The 17,538-nt window shown below is 49.5% G+C and overlaps 1 protein-coding gene across 1 annotated transcript; it reads left to right on the top strand.

The window, feature by feature from the left end:
• The first annotated feature begins 258 nt into the window (after positions 1–258).
• On the top strand, positions 259–17,285 carry LOC101947809 (zinc finger protein 135-like). Its single transcript, XM_024107994.3, has 5 exons — positions 259–494; positions 1,074–1,162; positions 1,848–1,974; positions 15,445–15,561; positions 15,929–17,285. Exons 2-5 carry the CDS (start codon positions 1,121–1,123, stop codon positions 17,041–17,043), a joined length of 1,401 nt encoding a protein of 466 aa, XP_023963762.3. The 5' UTR covers positions 259–494; positions 1,074–1,120; the 3' UTR covers positions 17,044–17,285.
• Positions 17,286–17,538: the final 253 nt, after the last annotated feature.

Here is a 17,538-nt window from a genome sequence, read left to right as displayed (position 1 = left end):
CCAGGGTGATGCAGTAAAAGAGCTGGGAACCTCCCTTCCCGTTTATTTCTCCATCTGGTCCTCTCAGTCTCTCTCCGCTTTCCCTGTATATCCGCTCCCCCCTCTGGCCGGGAGAGCCAGTCACTTCCCGCGAGCTGGACCGGCTCCTGCTGGGACGCGCGGAGACGGGGCGGGTTCCAGCAGGAGCAAGCCCGCGGCTCAGCAGCTCTGCAGCCCGGGCTGGTGTTGAAGGACACAGGAAGTGGCTGGAGCAGCAGAGCAGGTTGGAGCGGAGCGTGCTGCTGGGAGGAAGGAGGCAGCAATCGAGGAGAACAAAGAGCTGAGCTGGCTGCTACTTGCATTGGGGTCAGAGAGCCGGGCTAAACAGCTGCTACTTCTCCTGTGCTGGGGGAGACCTGCACTGCAACTTCCAAGGGGGGCTTTCTCCAGCGGAAACCAGCCCCCTGAGGCAGCCCAGGGCTCTGCCCACCCCAGCCCTGAGCCGAAGACTGCGGGTGAGTGACCTCGGGGACAGGGGTAACATTGACTCTACACAAACAGCCCCTCTTGGGAGCAATTGCAGGAGCGGATCCAGCCATGGGCGAGGGAAAACCCCAAGAATGGGGCTGTCCCAGTCAGAGGGAGGGGGGCAGGGGATAGAGGAGAGAGAGCCTGACAGGGTCAGGGGGAGAAATAAGTGGGGAGGGAGTGGCCCAGATCTCTCACCTGCCCTGACACGTGTATTGCAGATTCACAGTCCTGTGGGCAAGGTGAGGAGCAGCCAGTCCCTGCCTCTCCTGGTTCCCCTGCGGCTATGGCAGGGGAATGCCCCAAAGTGCCTCCTTTGGTTCAGTTCTTTTCTAGCCGTAGGTTCAGAGATGGTGTCACACTGGGAGGGTTTAAACATCTCTCGGTGGTGGGTTCAGTCCTGGTGGAGGGCCTGTGGATGTGCTGGGTTAAAGTTTGTTCCCAGCATGGCAGAATCTGGAACATCTGTCTGCAGGGAAAAAGCTTGGGGGGGGGGACGACTTGTGATGTGGAATTAAGCAAAGTCTGTTTGGAAATCTCCCAAGTTGCCCTTCTCGCCCTGACAGGCTGCAGAGGAGCGTCCCTGTTTCACACCGGCTTGGCTCAGCCTCCCATGGGACAGGGAAGGGGAATGGCTGCAGTGGAGCCAGTTCAGGTAGGGATTGTTGAGGAGTTCCGGGAGAGGGGCAGTAAATACACAGGAGGTGGGAGCGTCTGGGCAGTTTGCTCTGGAGGTGGGAGGGGGCAGGAAACATAGAAGATGGAGACGGGGGGAGGACAGAGTGTGACAGACCTGCTGGAACTAGTTTAACCTGGGCCTAGATTCCAAGAACAGACCCATGGGCGTTGGGATAGAAAATCCATGATCTGAAGAACAGGAAACAACCCCCCTGGACAGGGCTGGGAAAACTTATCAAGCTCCCAGTGCTGGAGCTGCCAGCCAGAGTCTGCGATGAGATACGAAGGGGGTACCCACCACTGCGGCTTAGGGGAGATTACTTGTCCCCTCACATACTGCTGCTGGCAATAGGGAGGGTGTTGGGATTCCTACCCTGGGACTGAACCTTGACCCTGCCAGGGGCTCCATCGGCTGTGTCAGCCTCTGGCTAATAGGTGTGTGATGAATGTGAAGACCCTGCCCCCTCTGTCTGCTGGGAAGGACGAGGGGCTCTCTCTTTCCCTCCTCACTCTGATGCCTCCTGGCTTCTCTGAGCAGGGTGGGGGTGGGACTGTGGGGACTGTGCCTCCCAGAGCTTCCATTTTCCTGGCCCTGCTCCCCCACGACTAGGGGGCTGTCTCTGGGGCAGCAGGTACTGAGTGGGTGGCTCTTGCTCTTTCAGGGGCCGGTGACCTTCAAGGAGGTGGCTGTGTATTTCACCAAGGAGGAGTGGGCTCTGCTGGACCCTGCTCAGAGAGCCCTCTACAGAGACGTCATGCAAGAAAACTATGAGAATGTGACCTCGCTGGGTAAGGATTCCTGTCCCCATGGCTATTAGAAGGGGAAATGAAGAGTTAAAGTTCACGTCACTCCCACAATGCAACCTCAGCTCTGCCCTGTTTCAGCAATGGCCTGACATGCCAGTGACACACATGCTAACGCTCTGCCCTCCCCGCTACAGAACACTTTGGGAACAGAGCACACAACAGGATAGCACAAAGTCTAACATCTTCTCTTTGCTAAGGGAAAACTTGGGTTCATTTCCATTGTAGCAGACAGAAGCTACCTACCCCGGCTATAGTTAAACACTGAGCCTACTGCACACAAAGCATCTCAGACTAGCAAAACATTACCACCCCTTTTCTCTCCCCATGGGGATTCCTTCTGAGTCATTGCCTTCACTTTCCCCTCACTGAGCTCTGGAGACCATTAGCATGTATGTCACCAGACTGCTGACAATCCCCATGGTGAGAACACAACTTTGTGCACCTTTGAAGGTTGGGTCAATAACACTCAGCACTGAAATGAGGACTTGGTCCCTCAAGGTTCATTTGCACCTCTCTTCATATCACAGTTACATCTCTGCCAATCTGCTCCAATTAATCCCTGCACTATTCAATTACAGCTAGCGCAGTGCACATAGCTGAGGTGCATACAGATCAATGCTGGCATTGCAGTCTGTGGAACACAACGCCAGTCTTTTCTCATATCTGTTATAGACTGAGATTTTATGGTCAAAAGGGACAAAGGTCATCTAGTCCGACCTGTAGCATAATACAGGTCATAGAATTACATCCACTTACCAGTTTATTGAGCTGAATACCTTGTGTTGACTAAATCATCCTCTGGCAAGGCATCATATCGTGATTTCAAGAGATGGAGAATTCTTCACATCCCCTGGTAGTTTGTAAACCTTTACACCTTTACTGAGCTATTCTTAATGGCTATTGCCAGCTCCAGGGCTAGGGGGTGAAGGCAGAGTTAAGGATGCATTGTAAGGGTGGTGTGTACTTTAACTCTGTTTCCTGGTTTTCAAAGGTTTAGCCACCATCAGGGCATGAGGAAGCACTGGGCAATGTTAAACGCTGCATAAAGGAAATTTATGGACATTTAAAGTCTTTGATGTTTTTTTTTAAATGGACTTTGTTGCCACTATAACTGTGTCTACACCAGAGCTCTTGCTGCCAGAGCTATGTGGGATAGGGATGTGATTTTTCACACCCCTCACTGACATAGCTATGCTGGTGAAGCTTTTAAGGGCAGGCCAGGTCAAAGCCTGCCTGTGGATTATAGAACACTTGAAAATATTGCTCTCAATTGAGAAATGTTGGTATCAGAGCAAAACTTCCACAAGGAACTCCTGCCAACACACACTGTCTAGAAGCTGTCAGACGTAGGACTCAAACACAAGGATGTAGCTCAGCATCAATGGCCACAGCATGTCCCTTGAGACTGTTCTGTGAGAGCAGATTGCTGGAAACTCTCTGGATCTGAACAGAGGCTTGGTCTTCCTGCCTGTGCATTTCAGTCTCTTTGACTTGTCTGTTCAGCTCATGGTGATCTGAAATTCCAAACGCTACAACTATTAATGCTAACTCAGGAAGTCTTTACAGAGAAGCACCATCTCTGCTATAGTTAAATTTCAGCATTGCTTTCTGTTTAAAGGCTGACCATTCTGACTGCCCTAAAATCCACATGCTTATTTGGATTGGCTTGAAATATGCTGCTGTTCATGGGGGTGCTCAGCAGGGGTAGTGGCCCAAGGATGGGGTTATTTGACAAAGGGGTCTTGAGACAGAGACTCCTCCAAAGCAGCTTTTTCCAAAATCAGCTTGCTCTTATAACATTTTCTTGCACATACCTAGGACTCAGACTAACCTGAGGGGGCCCTTCAATACTGCATTCTCTAATAAACACTGGCTTGTTGTGAAGAGCCTCTCTTGCATTGCTGCAGATACCTACTGTTTGCATCACCCCTTAAAGAGAGGGGACTCTCTTGGACTCACTGGAGAGCCCTGGTGAGAAAAGGGGGTGCTGCCACCAGGCCCACACTCAGAGAAGTGGAGCTGTGGGGCTTACTCTCCAAGAACTAAGCTTAGGGTCTAGCACATTAAAGGGAGCAGTCCCAAAAGAGACTGTAAAAAGGCTGTGGCGTCTAATGCTCTGCAAATCAATGGCATCCCTCTCTCTGAATCCCTCCATTGGTTCCCCCATCTCTGTCCCCTCAAACATAAGCTGCTTATCTTCAGTGGTAAGTCCTTTCACAGCTTGGCTGCATCTGACGTATAATTTCTGATTCAGCACTGAGATGCCAGCTCCCACTTGTGACCCGCCAGGCCTCCATCACTCACTTGTTAAATGTTCAAACTATCTGCTTCGTGCTTTTGCTCATGCTGGGAGGAGCTCTCCATACACCTCCAGAAAGCTACCTCACAATTCTCCTTCAGGGTCCAGCTGATGGCAGGCTGGAGAGAGGAAGGTTTGGGATAAAGAGCTCTTGTGAGTTGGGGCTGGGACCAGCGGGGGGATGCCCTGGATCAGCTCCTGTAGGGAATTCGGTGCCATGGAGGGCTAGGAGCAGTGGGAGGGAGTTGGATCGGGAGCTCAAGAAGCTGGGAAGGTTGAGGGTGTGAGTAAAGGGAGGGTGGATGCCAGGTGCTCCAGGAAAGGGGGGTGCTAGCAGTGGGAGGGAGGGGACACTTTTTGGCAGGAGCAAAGAACATTTAGAACGGATATTGGGATGGGAAGTGGTTGGGAAGCAGGAGACTTGGGGGAACAGGTACCAAAGAGGGCTGTGGGCGATAGGAAGGGAGGAGAGAACACAAGAAGCGGGTGCTCCTGTCCCCAGGTGTCCGGGACTACAGATCTTGAATGCTGGTCCACTGGGCTCTTAGCAGCTAGTAAGTTCCACCTGCCACCCAGGGACCTGCTAGCAGTTGTCAGACTAGAAGCTGAACCCTGACAGAGGACTCCAGCTGATTGGAAGAATGTTGGGGGTCCTGATTAGTCCCCATCTTCTACTTAACCCAAGCACAGACACAAGAAATTGTCCCTGCAGCTGGGTTTCCCCTGTTGAGGGCTGCTTCCCCTGTGATACCTGCTCCAACTGTCTGACTCTGATCACTTGGTAACTGATCCTGCTGCCTCCTGGCAGTTGACTCCTGGTTTTGCCCTCTGGCCTGTCTCAGCATCTGACCTCCTGATATCTGACCCGGTCTGATGCCCGATTCCTGGTCTGACCACTAGGTCATAGAATCATAGAGTATCAGGGTTGGAAGGGACCTCAGGAGGTCATCTAGTCCAACCGCCTGCTCAAAGCAGGACCAATCCCCAACTAAATCATCCCAGCCAGGGCTTTGTCAAGCCTGACTTTAAAAATCTCTAAGGAAGGAGATTCCACCACCTCCCTAGGTAAACCATTCCAGTGCTTCACCACTCTCCTAGTGAAAAACTTGTTCCTAATATCCAACCTAAACCTCCTCCGCTGCAACTTGAGACCATTACTCCTTATTCTGTCATCTGGTACCACTGAGAACAGTCTAGATCCATCTTCTTTGGAACCTCTTTTCAGGTAGTTGAAAGCAGCTATCAAATCCCCCCTCATTCTTCTCTTCTGCAGACTAAACAATCACAGTTCCCTCAGCCTCTCCTCATAAGTCATGTGCTCCAGCTCCCTAATCATTTTTGTTGCCCTCCGCTGGACTCTTTCCGATTTTATCACATCCTTCTTGTAGTGTGGGGCCCAAAACTGGACACAGTATTCCAGATGAGGCCTCATCAATGTCGAATGGAGAGGAATGGTCATGTCCCTCGATTGCTGGCAATACCCCTACTTATACAGCCCAAAATGCCGTTAGCCTTCTTGGCAACAAGGGCACACTGTTAACTCATATCCAGCTTCTCATCCACTGTAACCCCTAGGTTAGGGTTACCATTCGTCCGGATTTACCCGGACATGTCCTCCTTTTTGTGCTAAAAATAGCGTCCGGGGGGAATTTGTAAAGCACTCACAATGTCTCCGGGATTTCCCCTCCGGCAGAGCAGAGCGAGCGGCTGGGAGGGCTGCAGGGAAGTCCCGGGCTGGACTCAGGAGCAGCTGTAGAGGAGCCGGATCCGCCCTGCATTCTGAGCCGGCAGCTCCCTTGCAGCCCAGTCCGGCAGCACTGTGCAGGGCCAGGGACCGGGTTTTGTTGTGCAGGGCCAGGGACCGGGTTTTGTTGTGCTGGGGAGCTCAGCCACGTGTCCGGCTCGGCTGCACAGAGCCCAACACTCTGTTCTGAGCAGCAGGGTAAGGAGGTCAGGGGGCAGGAAGGTTCTGGAGGTGGCAGTCAAGAAACGGGGGGGGGGCTTTTTGGGGGGAGTGGAGAAAGTTTTGGGCAGTCAGGGTACAGGTAGGGGGTAGGGTCCTGGGGGGCAGTTGGGGGGGGTCTTAGGAGGGGGCAGTTAGGGGACAAGGAACAGGGAGTCTTAGGTAGGGGGTGGGGTTCTGGAGGGCAGTTAGGAGCAGGGGTCCCAGGAGGGGGCAGTCAGGGGACAAGGAGCAGGGGGGGAGTGTTTGGGAGTTCTGGGGGGGGCTGTCAGGTGGCAGGGGTGGGGAGATGGATCGGAGCAGTCAGGGGACAGGGAGCAGAGGGGTTTAGATGGGTTGGGAGTTCTGGGGGGGGGCTGTCAGGGGGTGGGGAGTGGTTGGATGGGGCGTGGGAGTCCCAGGGGTCTGTCTGGGGGTGGGGGTGTGGATAAGGGTTGGGGCAGTCAGGGGACAAGAGGCAGGGAGGCTTAGATAGGGAGTGGAGTCCTGGGGGGCAGTTAGGGGCAGGGGTCCCAGGAGGGGGCAGTCAGGGGACAAGGAACGGGGGGAGGGTTGGGGGTTCTGGGGGGGCGGGAAGTGGGAGGGGCAGGGGCGGGGCTAGGGCGGGGCTCCTCCCGTCCTCTTTTTTTCTTGCTGAAATATGGTAACCCTACCCTAGGTCCTTTTCAGACTGCCTGCATCCCAGTTGTGACACTGGGGGTGGGTAGGGGGAGAGCTTAGGGCAGTGAGAGGAAGGGGAGTGAGTGTCCTAGTGAGTGACAGGTCTAGCTGTCTCCTTCCTGGTCTCTCTCAGTGCTCCCCTTCAGCTGTCAGGCCTTCCGCCTTTCCTTCTGGAGTGGAATTCTGCTGTTCTCTTGCTCCTAGATCGGGCCCTACGCTGCAATACCCTGTGTATCAGCCATGTTTACCCAGCAGGCCAGGCTGAGTGGTGACACGTTCCGCAGTCTAGGGTCACTGGTGCACAGTGACAAAACAGCCACCTTAAACACTGCTGTGGTTTGATTTTGCAGGAGGAAAAAAAGTATAAGAGAAAAGGATTTTAAAATAACAAATAGGCTTCATGCATGCCTGCCGTCCTAAAGGCTTACCATCCCCTGATGGCCACCTAGGCAGGTCTAACTTCTGCTGACTCCCTAGCGAGGTCCCTGTTTCTGCCTCTTTCACTTTATCACCTAACCAGCTGTCCCCTTTTTGGGAGCAAGTCCCTTTTTAAACTGCTCCAGTCCTTTTGATCTTCTTGGCTCCAGGCCTTGGCCCTGCTCAGCTAACCTGGTTCTATAAGTTGGCTGGAGCCAGGAGGTAGAATATTCCAAGCTAATATTTCAGGCATTGTCTCTTATCAACCCTTAAGCAATTAATAAGGGGTATCTCACCTTGAGCCACTCTTCTTCCTTTCCTGCTTGTTTTCCTTGCAGTGTCCCTATTAACCTAAACCAGCATAGTAATACAGTCAATATCCCAATAGCCAGGCCAGGGTTCAGTATTCATCAGTACTACAGAGCATCTCCAGCTCTGTCACAGGGGGTGTGCAGAAATAGGGCTGAGGCTGTGTCTACACTGCAGTGTAAGCTCAGGTTCAGACTCGAGCCCAACCTCCATTCCTTCTACACACAGTTCTATCTGACCCAGGCCAGTAAGTTCACAGGACCTGGGCCCTTGGACCTGGCCAGGGCAGTGATTCTGAGCCCAAGTCCCAGAAATGCCATCATTTTGCAGTGTGGAAGCAATTCAAGTCCAGGTCCCCCAACTCATATCCTGAGCATCCAGCAATGCTATCCCACAATCCCATGGGCTAGTGTTCCTTGGCCTTTCTGTCTCAAGACTAGCCAATCAACTCCCAGGAAATGGAAGCACGCCCCTGGTTCAAGTACAACTGCACATCCTATAACCCTGCCATTTTATTCTGGCCAGCGACAAAAGCTTTTGCTGTGGTCACCAACAAGACGAGCACTTTGCCCAGCGTGCTGCTGCATGGCCACAGGACTACTATCAGATTCTGGTGAATCTCTGGGGCGAAGTGAGCAAGACATTGGACTTCAGTAAAAGCATCAAAAACAACAATGTGCACCAAGAAATGGCAAACAACCTGGCAGCACTGGGGATTACATGGACCAGTGACCAGTGCAGGGAGCAGAGTAAGAGGCTCAAGAGCAACTACCAGAAAGCCAGAGAACTGCATCTCTGGGAACTCCCCATCCTCCTGTCTCATTTACAATGACTTTGACCAGGTGCTGGGTGCTTTCTGAGCACTGAGATCCCGGAAGTTCACAATAGTCTGGTCAGCTGGGATGACAACCTTCTGATGCTCAATTTCATAGAGCTCCTGAGGGGAGCCAGCAGCCACCAGATCAGGCTAGCAAAGTGTGTCTGGTGCTCCGACCAGTCCCTGAGCAGCTAGCTGCAGCATGTCCTGTGTCCATACTCAGAGGAGTAGTCTGCTGTGGAACTCACAGCAGAAACAGAAAAGGCCAAAGTCGTCCTGGAGCTTGGTAAGTTTCTGGCTCTATGTAGGTTGTTATTAATGTATGAATGGGAGGGATTTCTGGACTATGACCAAATGCAATTTTTATTTTTATTACAAGCTGCAGGTGTAATGAAGCTGCCTCTGGCGGGACACAACTGAGAGTTTCAATTCAGGACAAATTGCTTAGAGCAGGACAGTCACAGCCCAAGGGCTGGAGTTCCTTTACTATTAAGGCACCAAACCAGCCAAACAGAGAGGATTTTTGGTTTTACCCCACTGGCTAACAAGAAGTGATACAAGCAGTTCCCTCAGATACTCCAATTTCCTTGTATCACCACCAGCACCACTCCTTATGGGGCCGAATGGTTATGAAAACCAATACCCCAGTAAAAGAAAAAAAAGGTTATTCCAATCCTAAAGGACCAAGCCCTAGACCCAGGTCACTATACAAGTCAGATCTTACCCACAAATCACGCTGTTGCCAATCCTTTAGAATCTAAAATCTACAGGTTTATTCATAAAAAGAAAAGAAATATAGATGAGAGCTAAAATTGGTTAAATGGAATCAATTACATACAGTAATGGCAAAGTTTTTGGTTCAGGCTTGTAGCAGTGATGGAATAAGCTGCAGGTTCAAATCAAATCTCTGGAGTACATCCATAGCTTGGATGGGTCATTCAGTCCTTTGTTCAGAGCTTCAGTTTGTAGCAAAGTTCCTCCAGAGGTAAGAAGCAGGATTGAAGACAAAATGGAGATAATGCAGCTGCCTTTTATAGTCCTTTTGCCAAGTGGTTTGTGCTTCCCTTGTTCCAAACACAAGCTACCCAGCACATGGCATGGAAAAACATTAGCGTTCTCTCCGTAGGCATGCCTTGCTGAGTCATAAGGTGAATCTCCCTTCTCTCAATGGGTCAGTTGTATAGCTGATGGTCCTTAATGGGCCATCAAGCAGGCTATGCAATGCTGATGCCAAATTGTCTGGGTTGTCACCCAGATGCATAGCACAAGTTTGAAATACAGTATAGAGCCAATACTTATAACTTTAAATACAAAAAGATACCACAATCATAACCAGCAAATCATAACCTTCTCATAGACACCTTATTTGACCTCCTTTGTACAAGATTTGGTACCACTATGGGCCTTGGTTGTAACAATGATCTATATGGTCACAGTTCATGTCAATAACATCACAGCAGGTATCTACTTATGGCAGAATGCATGCCAGTGCCTTGGCATCTCTCACCCCCCCCCCCAACACCATGTGGAATTCAGAATAAGACTCGGAAGAGCAAACAACAGATTAACAAGCATTTAACATTATTTTTTTACTATATACTTGCACATTCTTACAAAGATGCGCTGGAGAGTTAAAAGTAAGATCCTTATATTGCCTTCCCTTTTAGTATGCCACACTGTACAGATTGGCCATGCCAGAGCATAAAGAGCCATCTGTAAACTGTACTGGGCAAGGGGGAAATGTAGTGTATTCACTTTCCAAAATATGGCAGGGAGTTTGTAGACAGTCCAGGGAAAGGGGTGGGGGGTAGATGTACTCAGAGCAGGGTGTATCATAAGCCATAGGAAGGCAGTAATCCATGCGGACACTAACCTAACCCAGCCTCCTGTTGATTCCCTCATGAATTTTGACCCACTCCCAGGTGCTGATGGTTGCAAACTTTTCCCATAGGAGGAACTCCAGATAAGTAGTCACATTTCGGGGAAGGGTGTATTTCCCGGGCCTTCCTCTATAGAACACCAGCCAACTCCACTCATAGATGTGTTGCTAAGTCACCATAAGCTTGAAAACCTCTGTGACAGACACGGCTGGCTTGTCACCGATACCTTGGAATAGAATGTCCTTTTGCCATTCAGGAACCTCCAGGATTTTGGTGTCCTCCAGAATGTGGAATGCTTGAAAGGACTAAGAAAGTCTAGGAAGTAAACCACAGCAACTCCCACCCACCCCCCCAACTTCCTTGTGACATACTGGGGTACAATCCAGACCAGTTGGGGTTTGTGTTACCCCTGCCCTGTAACCCGGGGTGCCTTGCAATGCCTTGCTGCTGTAGCCTCCAACCTGGACTGCTCACAAACAGCCACCAGCATGCTGGTCACGCATGTGTTTGTGGAATTGCAGGCTGCCAGTCATACCCCAGCTCTCATCAGCCATGGTTGTACTGCAGGGTGACCCCATCACACTCCCAGTCCCAGATTTCCCCCCAGAAATGTATGTCCTGTATAGCCCAGCCTGAACCTGGGAAGTCCAATTATATTATATTAAGTCCATTAGTCCTTTAAAGCAGGGGTGGCCAACCTGAGCCTGAGAAGGAGCCAGAATTTACCAATGTACATTGCCAAAGAGCCACAGTAATACATCAGCAGCCCCTCATCAGCTCCCAGTGCCTCCCACCCACCGGCAGTACCTCTGATCAGTGCCTCCCCCTCCCTCCCCGCACCCACCCGATCAGCTGTTTCATGACATGCAGGTGGCTCTGGGGGGGAGGAGGAGGAGTGAGGGCACGGTGGCTCAGGGGAGGGGGCAGGAAGGGGTGGAGTGGGGGCAGGAAATCGTTACAAGAAAAATAAAGATAGGCGCTAGAAAGTGTTTTAACTTATCAAACTATATTAGATTGGAGCAAAGTTTCTCACCACATGCTTCCAGCGGTGTTACTGACCAAACTCTTCAGGTCAGGATCCCTCTCCCAGATTCCAACAGCTGTTTTCTGTGTCTTCTCAGGTGTAGAGAACTGGAAGGTCTGAGAATATACTGAATCTGAGTTTTACAAAGTATCATTTTTTCAGCCTTGACATTCCACGGGTGCTTTTTTCTGGAGATGCACTGAACCTTTTCTGAGATAATAATGAACTGTTTGATGTCTCTTCTCATGCCTGTTGTCATAACTATAAAGGGAAGGGTAACAGCTGTCCTGTGTACAGTACTATAAAATCCCTCCTGGCCAGAGACTCCAAAATCCTTTTCCCTGTAAAGGGTTAAGAAGCTCAGGTAACCTGGCTGGCATCTGACCTAAAGGACCAATAAGGGGACAAGATACTTTCAAATCTTGGGGGGGGAAGGCTTTTGTTTGTGTTCTTTGTTGGGGAGTGTGTTCGCTCTCGGGACTGAGAGGGACCAGACATCAATCCAGGTTCTCCACATCTTTCTAAACAAGTCTCTCCTATTTCAAACTTGTAAGTAAATAGCCAGGCAAGGCGTGTTAGTTTTCCTGTTTTCTTGTGCTGGGTCACCCCCTCTGCAGTTGACTGAAACTGGGAAGCTCTCAGCTCTGGCTGCTGCTGAGTTAACAGAGACTTTCTAACTAGCTACTCCCGAGGATGTAAAAAGAAAAAAAAAACAATTCAGCTTGTAAATTCCTTTTACCCTTTGTTTGCTCATTTGAACACTTCTCTTAACAAAGGACCTTGTTAAAAAAACTTAACACCTCTGCCTTCAGGCAAGGAGAGATAAGATATGCATCTATCTCCAGCTCTGCTTTTCAAGCAGCTAGAAGGAAAAAAAAATCTTACTGGCTTTTGGGTTTAAAATGATCCCACCGCTCTGCCACCATGTCAAGGCTGTATCCCCACTTTGAACTTTAGGGTACAAATGTAGGGGCCTGCATAAAAACTTCTAAGCTTAACTACCAGCTTAGCTCTGGTCCGCTGCCACCATCCCAAGGCTAATTTCCTTCCCTGGGTAGCCTTGAAAAACCTTTCACCAATTCCCTGGTGAATACAGATCCAAACCCCTTGGATCTTAAAACAAGGAGAAATTAACCATCCCCCCTCCTTCCTCCCACCAACTCCTGGTGAATACAGATCCAACCCCCTTGGATCTAAAACAAGGAGAAATTAACCATTCCCCTCCTTCCTCCCACCAGCTCCTGGTGAATCAAGATCCAACCCCTTTGGATCTAAAACAAGGAGAAATTAACCATTCCCCTCCTTCCTCCCACCAGCTCCTGGTGAATCAAGATCCAACCCCTTTGGATCTAAAACAAGGAGAAATTAACCATTCCCCTCCTTCCTTCCACCAACTCCTGGTGAATCAAGATCCAAACCCCTTGGATCTTAAAACAAGGAAAAATCAATCAGGTTCTTAAAAAGAAGGCTTTTAATTAAAGAAAAAGGTAAAAATCATCTCTGTAAAATCAGTATGGAAATTAACCTTACAGGGTAATCAAACTTAAAGAGCTCAGAGGACTCCCCTCTAGTCTCAGGTTCAAAGTACAGCAAACAAAGATAAACACTTTAGTAAAAGGTACATTTACAAGTTGAGAAAACAAAGGAAAACTAACACGCCTTGCCTGGCTATTTACTTACAAGTTTGAAATAGGAGAGACTTGTTTAGAAAGATGTGGAGAACCTGGATTGATGTCTGGTCCCTCTCAGTCCCGAGAGCGAACACACTCCCCAACAAAGAACACAAACAAAAGCCTTCCCCCCCCAAGATTTGAAAGTATCTTGTCCCCTTATTGGTCCTTTAGGTCAGATGCCAGCCAGGTTACCTGAGCTTCTTAACCCTTTACAGGGAAAAGGATTTAGGAGTCTCTGGCCAGGAGGGATTTTATAGTACACAGGACAGCTGTTACCCTTCCCTTTATAATTATGACACCTGTCCACCTTTGTAGCTGAACCCCAGTCCAGTAGAAGCCTGGGATAGAATCATAGACTCAGAAGATTAGGGTTGGAAGAGAACTCAGGAGGTCATCTAGTCCAATCCCCTGCTCAAAGCAGGACCAATCCCAACTAAATCATCCCAGCCAGGGCTTTGTCAAGCCAGGCCTTAAAAATTTCCTAAGGATGGAGATTCCACCACCTCCCTAGGTAACACATTCCAGAGCTTCATCACCCTGCTAGCGAAATAGTGTTTCCTAATATCCAACCTAAACCTCCCCCACTGCAACTTGAGACCATTGCTCCTTGTTCTGTCATCTGCCACCACTGAGAACAGCCGAGCTCCATCCTCTTTGGAACCCCCTTTCAGGTAGTTGAAGGCTGCTATCAAATCCCCCCTCACTCTGCTCTTCTGCAGATTAAATTAGCCCAGTTCCCTCAGCTGCTCCTCATAAGTCATGTGCTCCAACCCTCTAATCATTTTTGTTGCCCTCCGCTGGACTCTCTCCAATTTTTCCACATCCTTTCTGTAGTGGGGGGCCCAAAACTGGACACAATACTCCAGATGTGGCCTCACCAATGCCGAATATAGGGGAATAATCACTTCCCTCAATCTGCTGGCAATGCTCCTACTAATGCAGCCCAATATGCCTTTAGCCTTCTTGGCAACGACTGCGCCATGACATTTTGACATGGAGCCCTTACAGAGAAAGCATGTCTGATGAGCTTATGATGGACATCCTGGACAGGGCCAACAAGGAGGAACAATACCGAAGGGGAAAGGATTCGTGGCACATGGAAAGACAAAAAGCAGGCTGCCGAGCATGAGGAGAAGTGCAGCATGCAAGGAGAGACTTACAGTGCAATCTCTGGAGTGGAAACGTCACCTGAAGGAGGAAGATAGAAAGCAGCAGAAAGACGTGTTAGAGAGGCTGCTTGAGGTCATGGCTGGGAGAGTTCAGGCTCCTGCTCCCACCCGCACCATGTCCTGAATCCCCTCCATGGTACCATGTCCTGCAGACCAGGAACTCATTGGACAGCACCAGGGCTGGGTGGCCCGGCCCATGGTCATCCTCATGCATGTGACCTGATGCTGGAGGGTCGGAGCTAGTTACTCACAAAATTCCAGCAATGTAGCTTTCTTCATGCAAAAGTGCTGAACCCACTGCTGGTCCTTGCGGGTCTGCATGATGATGTGATCCCACCAATCTGTGCATGTGGCCCTGCTCCAGAAGCACCTGTCTGCATAGCGAGCACCAGTGGCTATCAGCAAGAGTGGTGCGCAGTGTCAACCAGTTCCAGGCTGCCATATCTGTGTCATCGTCATCCTGTGACGGGTGCCTTCAGTAGATAAGAAAATGCCAGTGAAATGTTCACCAGTGTCTCTGCCTATTTCCTGACACAGGAGTGAAAGCACAAGCAGGACAAGTTCTTCCCCTGACACAAATGGGCACTTTCTTGGTGATGTCACAGGTTTGCACTGAAACTTCTAAGAAATCAGAGAATCTCACTCCCCTCCTCCCCATCTGCATCAGCCACAATCTCTCTTCCTTTCAGGGTCCTTGAGTCGTTTAGTCAGTCCTTCCCAAGGTCACGTGGTCTTATGCTTTTATTCACAGTCTCCTTTTCCAGAGGAATGAGCATCCTGAGCTTAGCATCTAATTCCCCAGCCTTCTCCACATGAGACTTTTCATATACCCTGAGCTGCTGCATTTGGTGGCGTCCCCCACTCCATCCTATTCCATACTACATTGAACCCTGCCAGCCCATTCTTACTGGTCCCAGTTTCCCTATGACCTTTCATTGTCTTTGGGCCTCTCTCTGTTAGCAAGAAGCAGTTTCAGGGTGACTAGAGTCTTTGCCTTCTGGGACATGGAGTTATCATCTCTGTGTTTTAGGAGCCCTCTTGTCCATGAGTATCTGGCTGTGTGTGTTCCCAGCAGAGATGGGGCTAGCTAAATCTCTCATAAACAGAGTCACCTGCACCTTTGAGAATTGGTGGAACTCACCCTGACATCTTATTGCTTTAAAATGGGCTGGTGTTAAAATAACAGAACTTTTTTTTCTCCATGACTTAAGCTGATCTTCCTGGTTTTCTTCCCCCCCAAGCAGGGTTTCCAGTTTCCAAATTCGATGTGATCTCCCAGCTGGAACAAAGGGATAAGCCACGGGTCTCAGATCTCCATGGCTCTGAAGAAAGAGAGATCCCGAAAAGTGCCTGCACAGGTGAGGAATCATGAAATCAACTCAAAAAGTGTCAGCGCCTAAAAGAAGTTGGGATTATGTACAAAAACCTTGTGAGCTCTCCGAGTTCAGAATTGTCCCTATCAGGTGCTGTATCCTCAGGGCAGATATCACTCATGGCTTCCTAGGTGTCCTGACTGACTCCTGGCAGAAGCTCCCTCCCTAACCTCCCTTCCCCTGTTTGGATGAGATGCAAAGGCAGATTTGATCCCCTCCTTTCTCCCTTATGAGGCAGAGTTTGGGGAAGTACAGGGCCTGATTTTTTTTCCCCTTTCTCCTCAGCACTTACTTTGGTTTGTGCTCCCCTTTTCCATCCCTGTTTCTAAGGTTTCTCTCTCTGTCCTGGCAGGGGAGGGGATGGTGAATGAGAACAAGGAGCCGAATCCTCAGCCAGAAGATGCTGAGCAAGTGGAACTGCATGGGGCATTAGTGCAAAGATCCCAGTTGATTGTGTCCAGGAGTCATGAGCAGGGAAAAGCCTGTAAGAGTCAGCACAGACCAGAGAGGCAGCAGGGAACCCAGCCAGGGGGAGAAATGGGTAACTCCATTAGTTATCGGAGAGTTTACAAAGAACGCAAGGAAATCAGAGCCCAGAAGAGAATCTCCCTGGGAGACAGAAACAACACATGTGCTGTGTGTGGGAAAAGTTTCAGTAGCCACTCACACCTTACTAAACATGAGAGAATCCACACAGGAGCCAGGCCCTATAAATGCTGTGTGTGTGGGAAAAGCTTCACTCTGAGCTCACACCTTATTATACATCAGCGAATTCACACAGGAGACAGGCCCTATGAATGCTGTGAATGTGGCAAAAGCTTCACTGACAGCTCAACCCTTATTAGACATGAGAGGGTCCACACAGGAGAGAGACCCTATGAATGCTGTGAGTGTGGGAAAAGCTTCACTCAGAGCTCAGCCCTTGTCACACATCAGAGAATCCACACGGGAGAAAGACCCTATGAATGCCATAAGTGCGGGAAAAGCTTCAGTCGGAGCTCAACTCTTATTACACATCAGAGCATCCACACAGGCGAGAGACCCTATGAATGCTGTGAGTGTGGGAAAAGCTTCAGTCAAAGCTCATCGCTTATTACACATCAGAGAATCCACACAGGAGAAAGACCCTATGAATGCTGTGAGTGCAGGAAAAGCTTCAGTTACCGCTCAGACCTTGTTACACATCAGAGAATCCACACAGGAGAGAGACCCTATGAATGCTGTGAGTGCAGGAAAACCTTCTCTCGGCGCTCACACCTTATTACACACCAGAGAATCCACACAGGAGAGCGACCCTATGAATGCTGTGAATGCGGGAAAAACTTCCGTCAGCTCTCAGCCCTTATTAGACATCAGAGAATTCACACAGGTGAGAGACCCTATGAATGCTGTGAGTGCGGGAAAAACTTCCGTCAAAGCTCAGCCCTTACTGCACATCAGAGAATCCATACAGGCGAGAGACCCTAGAGATGTTCTTAGTGTGGGAAAAACTTCCATCAGAGCTCAGCCCTTATTTATCATCAGAGAATCCACAAAGAAGACAAACACCATTAAAACCTTCTCTAAGGCTGACAAAATATGTATATTTTCTTTAATGCTTTTATTAATTCCCATGTAGTGAACTTTAAGGCTGCTTGAACCATTTGTGTCACCATGGTCCACCAGGCAAGCTGCTTGCTTTTGCTTTTTAAATCTCACCATTCTTTGTGGTGAATCTCTTTGATCTTTCTATCAACTCATTTGAATTATGAGTCATGGGAGTGTATGTGTTCCTCCTACCAGGAATCTCCATCAGCCCCAGGTTGGGTAGAAAAGGGGGAATTTTAATGAATCCATAAATTTGGGGGTCATACCCTATGACTGCAGAATTGCTAATATAGAACCTACTTTTAAGAAAGAGGAAAAAAGTGATCTGGGAAACTAGAGGCCTGTTAGTTTGATCTCAACTATATGCAAGATCTT

The sequence above is a fragment of the Chrysemys picta genome, chromosome 7 (assembly GCF_011386835.1).
Source record: "Chrysemys picta bellii isolate R12L10 chromosome 7, ASM1138683v2, whole genome shotgun sequence".
Lineage (NCBI taxonomy): Eukaryota > Metazoa > Chordata > Testudines > Emydidae > Chrysemys > Chrysemys picta.
Note: the sequence above shows the minus strand (reverse complement) of the source record. Positions and strands in the feature narration are given on the sequence as shown.